We start from the raw sequence: 12,996 nt of genomic DNA on the forward strand, positions 1-12,996 counted from the left end.
ATCACATTGAAAGAGAGAGAGCAAAATGCAGTAGGGGCAAGTATATTTCTAGAGAGCGCTAGTCCCGATTATTGATGCTCTCTTTTGTCAAAGCACCTGATCTCCACCTGTAGTTAAGCGCATAACTTCTCGGCGGTGCCGCGCATCCTTCAAAGGAGAGCAGGAGTTGTCTCTCCTTTTCTTACACCTCCCTGATTAGACCATGCAGAGTTATCTGACTCTTCAAAGGCGTATTTATAAACAACGAAATTTTTTACCTATAGCAGTGGCGGATCCAGAGGGGGTGCACCGGGTGCGCGCCCCCTCTTTATTTTTTGTTAAAACAAACGAAATATAAAAAGAAAAAATGGGGGATGCTGCACCCGCCCCCCTAATTTTGTAAAGGCGCCTCCTCTTTACGGAATTACTGGGTCCGCCCCTGCATACCATATGAAATTACCAAAAGTTCTTCACTCCAGAAGCCAGTTCAGAATTAGCTCATGTGCACATTGCTGAAAATGACCTTTCTTTTCTCTCCCTTTCTCTCTCTCAATTAAAACTGACGCAGACAAGCTACACCTGTACTTCACTCGAAGCCCACCTGTGAAACAACGAAATCTTCCATACCGATGTAGTCTCCCTACGCACTGAAATATTTTGAATGCCTGAGCTGGCTGCATTACTAATCGTGTGAAAAGCGTCATTGAACCTCTGCGCGTTTGTTTACATCTTTCATGTGTTGCGCAATAAGCGAAACAGTCGCACGTGGGAATCCGACCATTTTGTCTCAGCTCAGCAGCGGCCAGTGTGTGTGTCGGTGAAATGCGCGCTCGTTCCTGGAGTTTTTGCGACTGCTGCGCAAACAATGTACTAATGTTAGTACAACTTGGCATTTATGCATAAGAAGGTACAGGTGCACGTGAAGTTGAGAAGAGAAGTATTGAAGATCTTTGATCTTTGATTTTTATGCTTCCTTCAAGAGAGCAAGTGACAGCTAACACGAAATCAATTACGCTGACGAACAGGTAAACGGTATTTTATTTTTTGCTTGGCACTAGAGTCTATAGTGTCGGGATAAGAGTGACATGACACTTCCGCAAGACAACAGGGAATTGATTTAGATTGTATTTTGAAGATGCAGTAGAACTTTTCTAGACCCAGCTACCAGTACCACTGTCACTGACACAGGCACGTTGCTCCAGCCCGGGCCGGGGACGCGGACGCAATTTCAACTTAGTTTCACGCTGGTCTAACGTTACATTTTAATAAGATACACGAACGACTAAGTCGCGTGTTTTGAAATGGAGTATTGAAAATGTTATTGAATTTAGATGATCTAGGGATATATTTGAGAAAAGGCAATCACTTCAAAAATGTGCGACTTATGCAGAACATGTGATTTGATGGTCTATAAGTAGATCCTAGGTCCTAACCGCACAATTACAAGCGACCCCAACACTAGTTACAGCGCCCCACGCCGGGGTTAGTCTAGATGTAGACCCTAACGTTAGATCTATTATAGAGACGAAGATACCTCCGTGACTTGAGTTCAGACTTGATGGTGCTAATTGAATGCATACCACTAGTTTCTACCAGTAAAGAAAAGATCAGGGGCGGATCTAGGAATTCCGTAAAGGTGGGGGGGGGGGGGGGGGTGGTCTGAGCGCAAACTAGGTCTGGTGCTACTTCCAGGTTTCATCTCATTTCTTTCTTTTTATTAGGTGATCCGAGTATCCTCTCGGATCACCTTCTGTATCTGTACTGATTCTTTGTTTTCCTTCTTCTTCTTCTTCTTTATTTCTGGACAAAATTTGTGTATCGATTAGCTCAGAAAGTCCTCCTCCTATCAATGTCAAAATTACACCATATGTGCATCACGTCCCAAAGACGACGGGTCAAGTAAAATCGTAGTGATCAGTCGACCGTGACGTCACTATGACGTCATTATATGAAAACACATTCTCAATTATATCTCAATTATGGAATGGAATTTTTCAATGAAATTTACGTCACATATAGTTCAAGTCAACGTGATTCTACTCATGTTTTCAAAATTCATCTATATACTTCAAACATGCGCGTACGCGCGCGTTGAAATATTTGTATGCTCAAATCGAGCTCAAAATTTTTTTGCACACGTTTCAGACCATTTGGAGCATTTTTTGAAAAATTGAAAAAATCGGACGGACGCGTACGCGCGCGCACATATACGCACACACAGCTCATATGCAATGAAAATTTCCCGTTTTTTCACTTTGATCGGATGTCTGAAATGTCAAGAAATATATCTACCAAGTTTCAAGTCAATCCCACTCAAAATGACATCATACGGGTCCGTCAAAGTTGAAATTCCGCGCGCGCGTCAATGGCGATATACAGTGCAACAATGCCAAAAAACTGCCAATTTTAAATCCGATTTTACTCGTCAGGATGGACGGTGACCCCCCATTTTCTTTACATATTCTGAAAGCTGATGAGTTGTACATGTCATTTCAGGGGTTGGCAATGCTGGAGAAATGATTAGAATATATCAAATTTCTTAATAAAGTTAAAAAAGTAAATTTTCAAAATGACGTCATCAAATTTCAAGTTCATTCAAGCATATCTCACTTATTCTTTAGTTGATTTTCGTCCAAATTTCAATATGTTGTAACTTATTAAATGGTCTTTCAGATATATAATAACAACAATTTGATTGGATGACGGCATCACCTCGTAAAAAGGGATTAAAAGTAACATGGTTAAATTTGACCACTTTACGTGTTATCTCTATGGGAGTGCAGTTTTTCTGGAAATGAAAACTGACATGACTATCTTTATCGAGCACTAACTCACTTATGCTTCGGTGAATTTCTCCCATATTTTAGTATGTTGTAGCTGAGACTTTGGGCTATCGTAAGTGTGCCCTTTGTTTTTTCATACGGAGTCGGCATCATGCCCAAAAACTTGGTTGAAATTAAAGCTTATCTTCCATGTATTTTCATATTCCTTTCTTTCTGCAACTTTCTTTGCAATAACTCAAGAAAAACAAGCTCTATCAGCCCAATATTTTGCACATGTTTAGTTTATGTCACGTACATTATTTCATAAAATAACAACTACTTGATCGGGCACCTTCTTGGGTATGTAAATTAGGGTCAAAGGTCAAAAATGTTTCATCCTGTATCTTGGTGAATACATGTCTTATCTTTCCCATATTTTGCATACGTAAAGACCATGTTACAAGAATCATTTCACAAAATAACCACTTTTTGCTCAGACGCCATCTTGTCTGTGCAAAGTAGGGTCAAAGGTCATATGTACTTCTTTCTTTATCTTCATTATGACGTGTTATCTCTATGGGAGGGAATTTTTCTAGATGTGAAAATTGACATGATTGTCTTTATCGACGACTAGCTCAATTACCCTTCGGTGAATTTCTTCCAGATTTTAGTATGTTGTAGCCAATGTAATACTCTTTAAGTTTTGTTAATCAAAGTTTTAATCGGATGATGTCTTCACCACGTGAAAATGGATATAATGTAACCTTGTCAAATTTAACCAGTTTACGTGTTATCTCTATGGGAGGGAATTTTTCTGGAAATGAAAATTGACATGACGGTCTTTATCGAGCACTACCTCACTTACTCTTCTGTAAATTTCTCCCAGATTTTAATATGTTGTAGCTGAGACTTTGGGCTATCATCAGTGATTCTCCATTTTTTCATACGACGCCGAGATCACGTCAAAAAACTTGGTTGACATCAAACTTATCTTCGATGTATTGAGATATTTCTTTCTCTCTGCAACTTTCTTTGCAATAACTTAAGAAAAACAGCCCCTATCATCCCCATATTTTGCACATGTTTAGTTTATGTCACGTACATTATTTCATAAAATAACAACTACTTGATCAGACACCATCTTGGGTATGTAAATTAGGGTCAAAGGTCATAAATGTTTTAACCTGTATCTTGGTGAATACATGTCCTATCTTTTGCCATATTTTGCACACGCAAAGGCCATGTTACAAGAATCATTTCACAAAATAACCGCTTTTTGCTCAGATGCCATCTTGGGAGTGCAAAGTGGGGTCAAAGATCATATGTACTTCTTTCTGTATCTTTGTTATGACGTGTTATCTCTATGGGAGTGCAGTTTTTCTGGAAATGAAAATTGACATGACTATCTTTATCGAGCCCTAGCTCACTTACCCTTTGGTGAATTTCTCCCAGATTCTAATATGTTGTAGCTGAGACTTTACGTTACCGTAATGTGCCCTTTGTTTTTTCATACGTTGTCGGGATCACGTCAAAAATTTTGGTTGAAATTCAAGTATATCTTCGATATATTGACATATTTCTTTATTTCTGCAACTTTCTTTGCAATAACTCAAGAAAAACGGCCTCTATCACTTCCATATTTTGCACATGTTTAGTTTATGTCACTTACATTATTTCATAAAATTACAAGTACTTGATCGGACACCATCTTGGGTATGTAAATTAGGGTCAAAGGTCATAAATGTTTCATCCTGTATCTTGGTGAATACATGTCCTATCTTTCCCATATTTTGCACACGCAAAGACCATGTTACAAGGATCATTTAAAAAATAACCTCTTTTTGCTCAGATGCCAGCTTGTCTATGCAAATTGAGTTCAAAGGTCATATGTTCTTCTTTCTGTATTTTCGTTATGACGTGTTATCTTTATGGGAGGGATTTTTTTTTATTGTGAAAATTGACATGATTGTCTTTATCGAGCACTAGCTCACTTACCCTTTGGTGAATTTCTCCCAGATTCTAATATGTTGTAGCTAAGACTTTGCGCTATCGATAATGTGCCCTTCGTTTTTTCATACGATGTCGGGATCACGTTAAGAATCTTGGTTGAAATTAAAGCTTAACTTCTATGTATTGAGATATTTCTTTCTTTCTGCTACTTTCTTTGCAATAACTCAAGAAAGAAAAACCCTATCACCCCCATATTTTGCACATGTTTAGTTCATATCACGTACATTATTTCATAAAATAACAAGTACTTAATCGGACAACATCTTGGGTATGTAAATTAGGGTCAAAGGTCATTAATGTTTCATCTTGTATCTTGGTGAATACCTGTCCTATCTTTCCCATATTTTTTACACGTATAGACGATGTCGCAAGAATCATTTTCCAAAATAACCACTATTTCATCAGATGCCATCTTGGGAGTGCAAAGGTGGGTCAAAGGTCATATGTACTTGTTGCTGTTTCTTCGTTATAGTGTCTACAGAATTTGGTACCTAACATGGCAGATATGACTCCCTTTGCTAAATGAGAATCCAAACATCACACGGCTAATGTCTCTAAACACAGATGAAACCTGTATGGTCATGCCTATTCCGATCAGGAGTCGAATCATTGATAAAAAAAAAAAATCGGATCACCTTAATTTGTCAGTGATGACAAATTACAATCTCTAGTTTCTTTTGTTTTTTGGATCCGCCACTGAAGATGGATATCAGCCTGTAAAATTAATGAATTATTTCAATGACGTGCTGACATTCATTGCTTGGTCGATTTGTCTTTAAGTGTGCATTGTGCTAAATGTAAATCTACACTCCTGCACAAAGCTGTCCTTTCCATGCTTTCAATCAGTTTCATGTACAGGAATTATCATTTTCCAAGGAAAAATTCCATATTTATAGATTCAGAAGAAACTGATGAGATAGTAATGTGTGGTCTATTATGAAGGACAATTATTATTAACTGCGACCAGCCCCAACGGTACCACAGTATAACTGTGTACAAGGAGCGCAACGGGGTTAAAGTATGCCTTATCACATCAATTGAGATATCTAGCCTGACCTAGACGTTTTCTGTGAAGCATCAGGGAGCCTGTGTATAGTTAAAATTGAGAGTGAGGCATAAAAGAAAAGAGAGAGAGAGAGAGAGAGAGAGAGACAAACAAAATGTCAAGGCTACATATATCAAAATCACATAGAAACTGGGCAGAAAAGACAGATGTACTGTAAGCGTGTTTCTATAGCAACTGGGCTTTTAGTTAATGTAAAGTTCCCTCGGCTTTGCCACAGAAGTTACGAGAGAATGGAATTAGGTTGATCGAGACCTCGCTTCAGTAATGTCGAGAGTTTTATGTCTTGAAATTATGTTGCAAGCAAATCATGCTTTGGGGCTAAAGGATTTTCATTTCTCTCTCTTGGTCAGCCAGTGTGGAAGTGATGGTGCTTTGGTCATCTTTTTCTTTGTCTGTCTTTTCCAAATCTGTGGCTGCTGTTAAGACAGAGAGACAAACAGAGTTGATTATTATAGGGAAGAATTATCTTTATCTCTGACATGCATTGTGTATCAAAGAGCAGAATGTTCTTTTATAACTGTCCTAGATTTCTTATAAAGGATGCTTTTTTATGTAGGTACCTGATGATGTGAAATGAATTACACTCTAAAAGACCTACGGTACACATTAAGTCACAGGCATATATGGCAGGGAGAGCTAATTTAAGAAGGATGTAGGATACAATTACCAATGACTTGAATAACTGACCTGTAGTATTGCCAGAGCTTGTAATGTTTGGTTTTGCTCAAATATATTTGATGCTCTTTCTCATTACTTTATTTCAAATACTAGTATAAATGTTAAGTACCTGAGGTATCCTCTTAGCCAAAATTCTAAGATTGATAAAAATGGTTACGTGATTTGATTGCAAATTTGATTTGAATTGATGTTTTTATCTTTCATGTTCTCATAGTTGATACCAAGTGACCTTACAGGGAAGTGTGATGAATGCTTTATCAGGGGAAAGAGGTTGGTGATGTGGTGAATGCGGTTGGACACAATGACCAAACCAGGCTTCTCTCAGGCCCACAGAGATCACTGTAAAATTTACGTCGTGAAGACCAGTGGTGTCGGGTCGTCAAAGATACGATGCCGACTCATCAGGCTCAAAGATGTTAAGGTCATCTTGAAGAACATACATATGGCACATCCGGGATTCTCAGAGCAACGCTGTCCAGGTGTCCTGAAGGTGGAACCCTCTGAGCAGGATCATCCCAGGAGGCACCCATCAGGAGTGTGGAAGGAGAGTGTGACATCCTGGAGAGCTCCCACCAGGAGGCATCGGCTCCCCCGTCGCCTGAGGGATTATGTCCTGGACAAGACTGTAGTCCATCTCATAGAGTTCAATGACTGGTTTTACGGTGTCCAGACTGATGCAGCCAGCACTCCTCCAGTAGAGAAGTCATCTCGCAAAGGAGCCTGCGGTGGAGCTGTAAATGGGAAGTCTAGAGTAGGGCTTGTCAAACAGAAGATTAGAGGGAGGCTGCTGATCAGGAAGAGACAGAAAGGAGTAAAAGAAAGTCTTGACTGTCAGGACGTGACTGGAATTTGGTACAAGTCTCTCTTACATACACCACAAAGATCAGCATCATTGACCATGCAAGAGACATCCTGTGACAGAATAGTAGAAAGGGAACATGAGCTCAGGACAGGAAAAGAAAATTGTCTTGAGACAGAGACATGGAGACAGACAGAGATCAGAGATGGACAAAAGTCCAAGAAAACTGTTTGTAGTAGACAACTCTTTCAGACATCAGATAGTGCCCAGGGGAGAGGAGGAGATCCAGGGTCAAATAATGGACTATCACTTCCAGCAGTGCTGCCTTTACAATCTGAGAAGACAGTCTCTTCCCTTAAGGGTTGCAGGAGAAGAGGCAGGCCAAGAAAAAATGCAAACATCAATACACAACAGCCAGCAGAGGATGACAGAATTCCAGACCTCTCTGCAAAGCTTCCATCTAAAAGGAAAAAAGGTCTTCAACCATCAGACAAGATATCAGGAAGGCCTGTAGACGGCAGATCAAGAAAATCAAACTCTGTAGAACAGACACAGAGTAGGACCACTGAACCAGCTTTCAAGAAAGATGCTCATTCCAAGCATTCTTCAAGGGGAAGGCCAAGACAACTGAAAACTGATGATGCATTCTTTGTCAATCGTGGTCAACAGTGCAACTCTCGGGCTTCAAAGAGGCCAAGAGGAAGACCCAGAAAGTCTATGCAGAACACACAAAAACAATATGGCAACCCCACAGAGTTCATCCTGCAAAGCAGTAATGCCTGTTCATCCAATACATCTTCGCCTAGGAAGGTGTGCCGACACCCAAGGAAACCAAGGGGTGATGCAGGTGTATGCAAACGTGGATCTACCAGAGAGGCAAAAGGAGGCAAACAAACAGATCGTAAGAAGCACAATAGGATAGAGACAGAGACGGAAGCTTCTACCTCTTTCCTCACAAGTCTTCTGATGTCAGAAAATTGTAGTCGCTCTGGGTATGATGTTGCACCGTTCATCGTTAAACCTCATCTTCCAGTCCAGGAACAGTGTTCCAGACAGAACTACAGTGGAAATGATGGAGGAAGCTCTTTGAGTACATCCAAGGAGCATCCACAGAGCACTATGAGTAGATCTCACAATATCACAAATCGAGTTGCCTCACAAGCTAAGAGAAGACGCCGTAAAACTGGTAACAGTGTTACTGGGGTTTCAGTGGAAGCAAGAAGACATGTATCCAATGGTCCCACGAGAAGGAGTAAGAGGTTGCAGGCCAAGGAGGATTGCAGGAGGTACAAGGAGCTGTGGTGTAACGGAGGAGCCATAGTGTCAGAGAGGACTACAATTCCTGACACAGCTACCCTCACTTACAGCAGGAGAGGGCCAGAAAGAAGTCACATGCATCCTCGAAACACAAGAAATACAGGTGAGAGCTAAGATCCAATTTGAAGTTTAGGTTTTATGTAGCTTTTATGGTGGCTCATTCAAGTCCATCTGATGTGCTTGTTACTTTTATACCAGGTTAGGAGATGTTCATTAAGTCATCAATCTATTCTGCTTAATCTCTGAGCATATTTGTAAGGTCAGCATTTCAGTTGGATCCAACTAAGGCTTATTGTTATATATACCTGAGTGGGCTGGATAACTTACAGTCGGGTCAAGTACGGAGGAATTTAGTGAATGCTGATGAAAAAGCATGGCAAGTTACATATTGCTAAATTTCTAGGCAGATAAAGTGTTAAGCTGCCAATGCAGATATGGTTTTCCAGATGAAGTATCATGATATCCTAATTAACATTCAAGTTTTTGATTTCCTGAAAGATGGAAAAGAGAGTATTTGATGTATCAATGTGTAATGCTGCATCATTTGATGATGAAATGTATTTTCTGAATCGTGCTGTAGACTCTTTGCTCCAGGAGTTTGTAGCCATCTGCCCTTTGATGTCAGATATGCCTTTCTCGGATGAAGAATGTCTGTCACTGCTCGCGGAGACTCCTCTGTTTGCTGAGTGTGGTCCCGATTTTGCAGTCACAACATCACTGAGACAGCCACATGTCAATATAAACAGGTATTTTAGATCATAACACTGCATTATTGGACTGTATGTATGACATTGCAGTTTAGAATAGCTCCCACAATCTGTTCTGCTGGACATTTTCAAATTTGGTATAAGGCACATCACAAAACTGCCATAGTGCCGTGATTGCTATGATTAATATGTGAAGGAATGAATTGTTGTACATAAAATATCTGAATATTTATCATTTTCCTGTAATTTTGCAATGGAAATTTTTGCAGTCGTGTGTTTACCTGTTGATTTGAGATTCACATTTATTGGTTACTCATACTACCTTCCCCCACAACCCCACCCTGCTGAATTCTTGAAGGTACTTTCTCTGATTGATGGTATTGCCTAATCGCTATTTCATCATTTGCTCCATATGTATACATGGTGTCTCAATGTTGTCTTTCTATCAGCTTGCCAATGATGCATGCAAATTTTCATTTTCAAGAGTTATTTTAATCATTCGGTAGAGTTCATAGAGCTATGTAGCATACAGGCAATGGTGCGGGTCCTCAGAGTGAGGATGCTGTTAGAAATATATTCCAGTGTGGCAGCACTGTCTGATGTCCATCTTCAATAACTGTGGGAAGTACCTGTTCAATGATGATGTTTGTGACGATGATTTTCTTGGTAGGAGTGAGGAGGAGAGGCAAATTCATAATCCTGGTCCTCCACCCAGAGTGAGACGTCTCTATGGGGAATTCCTCCTTGATGAGTTTTCTGTGCGCCTCCTAGCCAGTCGCCGTGGCAACGCATCACCAAAGGGAGATGAGCACAACTCAGGCAGCGATTCTTCTCCATCTCATGGCATCTGCAGTGTGGATGGATGTAGGGTGGCCTCCTTGTTCGGAAGTGCGTCCAGGAGCAGTGTCCTAAAGCTACAGGAGCTTGGACTTGACCCGATCACCAAAGATGGAGGAAAAGGCTGCCAAGGAAGCACTGAGTATGACGATACAGGATTACTCCCCCAGAGGACCAGCAGCATGGTTTCACTTTATCAAAGTAAGCCAAGGTTTGACCCCCCCCCCCCCAAAAAAAAAAAAAAAAAAAAAAAAAAACAACAACCAATATGTATACTTGTAATATATGTTGTTCAAGTAGCAAAATGGTGACTTTACTTTAATAACAACCTTTATGAATTGCTGATAGTGTGCTTTGTTTGTGTAAAATATATAAACTATGTTCAGTGTTTTAACTTTTATTGCCTGCACGATCTCCTTGTTGCAAAGGTATTGGTGAGATGAAGGTTTTGATTTTTGATAGAACATCTGCTTGTCACGCAGGTGGTTTTGCAGAGCTATGCCCTGAATCAGAGAGAGGCACACCTACATCAGAGCAGGTTGAGAGGCAAACCAAGGTGAGATATTGTGTGGCTGCATTAATTGTGATGTTTTGGCAGTTTGGCACAGATTATTTTCCATACTATTTCATGAGAAGAGATACTCCTGATCTACTTCTCCTTATTTTGAAGAATAAGAAGATGTTAAGAGATTTCTCAAAGGAGAATCTACTTTGAAAAACAATGTTTTGAAAAGAAGGAAAAAAGAAAAGTGACTTAAAAGTAGCCTACAAAAATAATAAATGTTGTACGGTCAATGACTTAATGTTAAATGATGTGAAACAACATGATTTTTTTTTTTTTTTAGAAAAGAGGAAGGTACAAAAATGTGCCTCAAAGTAATTTTTGTTAATATTTCTTTCTCTCACAGAGCACTAATAAATACAGAATTTGTGGTTATATGTATCCTGTGATTCTTAAAACTTAAAGGAAAGTGTGAGCCAAGATGAGATCCTGCCGGAAGAAGTGTGGCTGCCTACATACATTGTACACCAGGATGACAAGACCATTCTCTTCCGCCCGCTCGGCGAGTGGAGTTCATCAGAAGAGGCGTGGCGCATCCCAAAGGTCCTCTGGAGGAGGCCAGCCGATGGAGCCTGGTTTGTGAACGAAGTCCTGGGAGACACCACAGCAGCCAAAGCCTGCTTTGTCCCAGAGGATGCCTGGTTGGCAAGCTGGGGCCTCTGCCCGGGAGACTCCCGAGTTTATAGCGTAGGTCCACCCCTACCGGTACTGCAACCAATGCCAGGTGTCCTTAATCCTGCAGATGGAGGAATGGTGGATACCCTTAAAGGCCAGACCGTTCTAAGTAGGCATCATCCAGAGGAGCTGTCTTGTTGGCCCATACCTGGAATTCCTTTGCCTGTTACCTGGCAGCAAAGTTGCCAGGAAGGAAGAACCACTTCTGACCCTAGTGTCTGGTATCACCAACTGAGAGATTCACCCAGTTCTCCGCCTCAGATCCAGAAAGCTGCAAGTGTTTGTGATGCTTCCACATTAGAGTCCAGACCTCTACCAGACCCAGATGTTTGTCTCCAGTCTGTCTCCAGGACTGCCCACCACTTGGAGTCTCCATCATCAACTGTTGACAAGTCTGTGATGCTTCATCATGAGGGAAATCTTCTGGAGCTTCAGTCTCATGGTGAATGCCAGGCAAGTGTGCCTTTCCATTATCATGTCATGTTTACTTTGATATTCAGAAATTATGTTCTTTGTAATGCAGGTAAAAACAGGAATAGAATGATATATCAATTAAACTTGAGAAGAATGCAACAAGTATCGTCCAGCATATCTTGTTAAGACTTTAAGATGAACTAATTCATATATGAAGCTTGTGGGATTTGATTTTCAAGTTTCATATAATGCCTTCTTCTCAGCCATTTTCAACTTTGGATCCTGAATAAAGCTATCAAGTTGCCTGAGGTGTTATTGAACGCTTAAAGTCTGTGCAAAATCACAGTTTCAGTTCATAAAACAAATCATTTGATCAACTTTGATTACAGAGTGCATAACATCAGCAGTCCTCAGTTAATTTCATGCTTGATTATACCCCCGCCAAACAAAGTTCGAAGGGGGTATATAGGAATCGGCGGACAGTCGGGCGGTCGGTCGGTCGCGCGGTCGGTCCGTTGCAAATTTTGCATCGCGAACTACTTCTTCAGTTTTCAACCGATTCCCATAAAACTTGGCACAGATGTGTGCCTTGGGTTGTAGATGTGCAAGACGTATTTTTTGACAGTACCCAAAAGTATGTTGCCATGGTAACGGCATATTATGGGCAAAAATGGGTACAAATCTTGCGTCGCGAACTCCTCCCACAGTTTGTGATCAATTTTTATGAAATTAGGTGCAGATGTTCATCTGAATATGTTAATGTGCAAGACACATATTTCCGCAGTGGCAAAAAGTGCGTTGCCATGGTAACGGCATGTTATTGGTAAAATATAGGGCAAAATGCTTCATGGCAAAACTGCTTCGTCAGTGTTCTTCCAATTCTCATGGAATTCATATTGAATGTTTGTCTTAGGATATAGGTCAGCATGACACATTTCTTGACAGTGACAAAAAGTATGTTGCCATGGTAACAGCTCACATATTATGAGCCAAAATGATGGAAAATTTTGTGTTGCAAACTACTTCCTCAGTTTTTGCCCAATTTCCATGAAACTTGGTACAGATGTGTGCCTTTGGTTGTAGATGTGCAAGACGCATTTTTTGACAGTACCCGAAAGTACGTTGCCATGGTAACGGCATATTAATGGCAGAAGATCAAGGAAAGATCTTGCGGATTTAACTACTTCCTC

At 40.5% G+C, this 12,996-nt stretch overlaps 1 protein-coding gene across 1 annotated transcript; it reads left to right on the forward strand.

Annotated features, from left to right (window-relative positions):
• The first annotated feature begins 879 nt into the window (after positions 1–879).
• On the forward strand, positions 880–10,593 carry LOC140241930 (uncharacterized). Its single transcript, XM_072321676.1, has 5 exons — positions 880–1,004; positions 6,710–8,714; positions 9,192–9,357; positions 9,989–10,366; positions 10,584–10,593. Exons 2-5 carry the CDS (start codon positions 6,782–6,784, stop codon positions 10,591–10,593), a joined length of 2,487 nt encoding a protein of 828 aa, XP_072177777.1. The 5' UTR covers positions 880–1,004; positions 6,710–6,781.
• The last annotated feature ends 2,403 nt before the right edge of the window (positions 10,594–12,996 follow it).

Source organism: Diadema setosum, chromosome 18, assembly GCF_964275005.1.
Source record: "Diadema setosum chromosome 18, eeDiaSeto1, whole genome shotgun sequence".
NCBI lineage: Eukaryota > Metazoa > Echinodermata > Echinoidea > Diadematoida > Diadematidae > Diadema > Diadema setosum.

Bases quoted from the DNA above. Each gene is read 5' to 3' on its own strand.
- LOC140241930 (XM_072321676.1), top strand. From the start codon at position 6,782: ATGCGGTTGGACACAATGACCAAACCAGGCTTCTCTCAGGCCCACAGA. The intron at 8,715-9,191 runs GTGAGAGCTAAG...ATCGTGCTGTAG, and splicing joins TCGAAACACAAGAAATACAG to ACTCTTTGCTCCAGGAGTTT. The intron at 9,358-9,988 runs GTATTTTAGATC...TTTTCTTGGTAG, and splicing joins CCACATGTCAATATAAACAG to GAGTGAGGAGGAGAGGCAAA.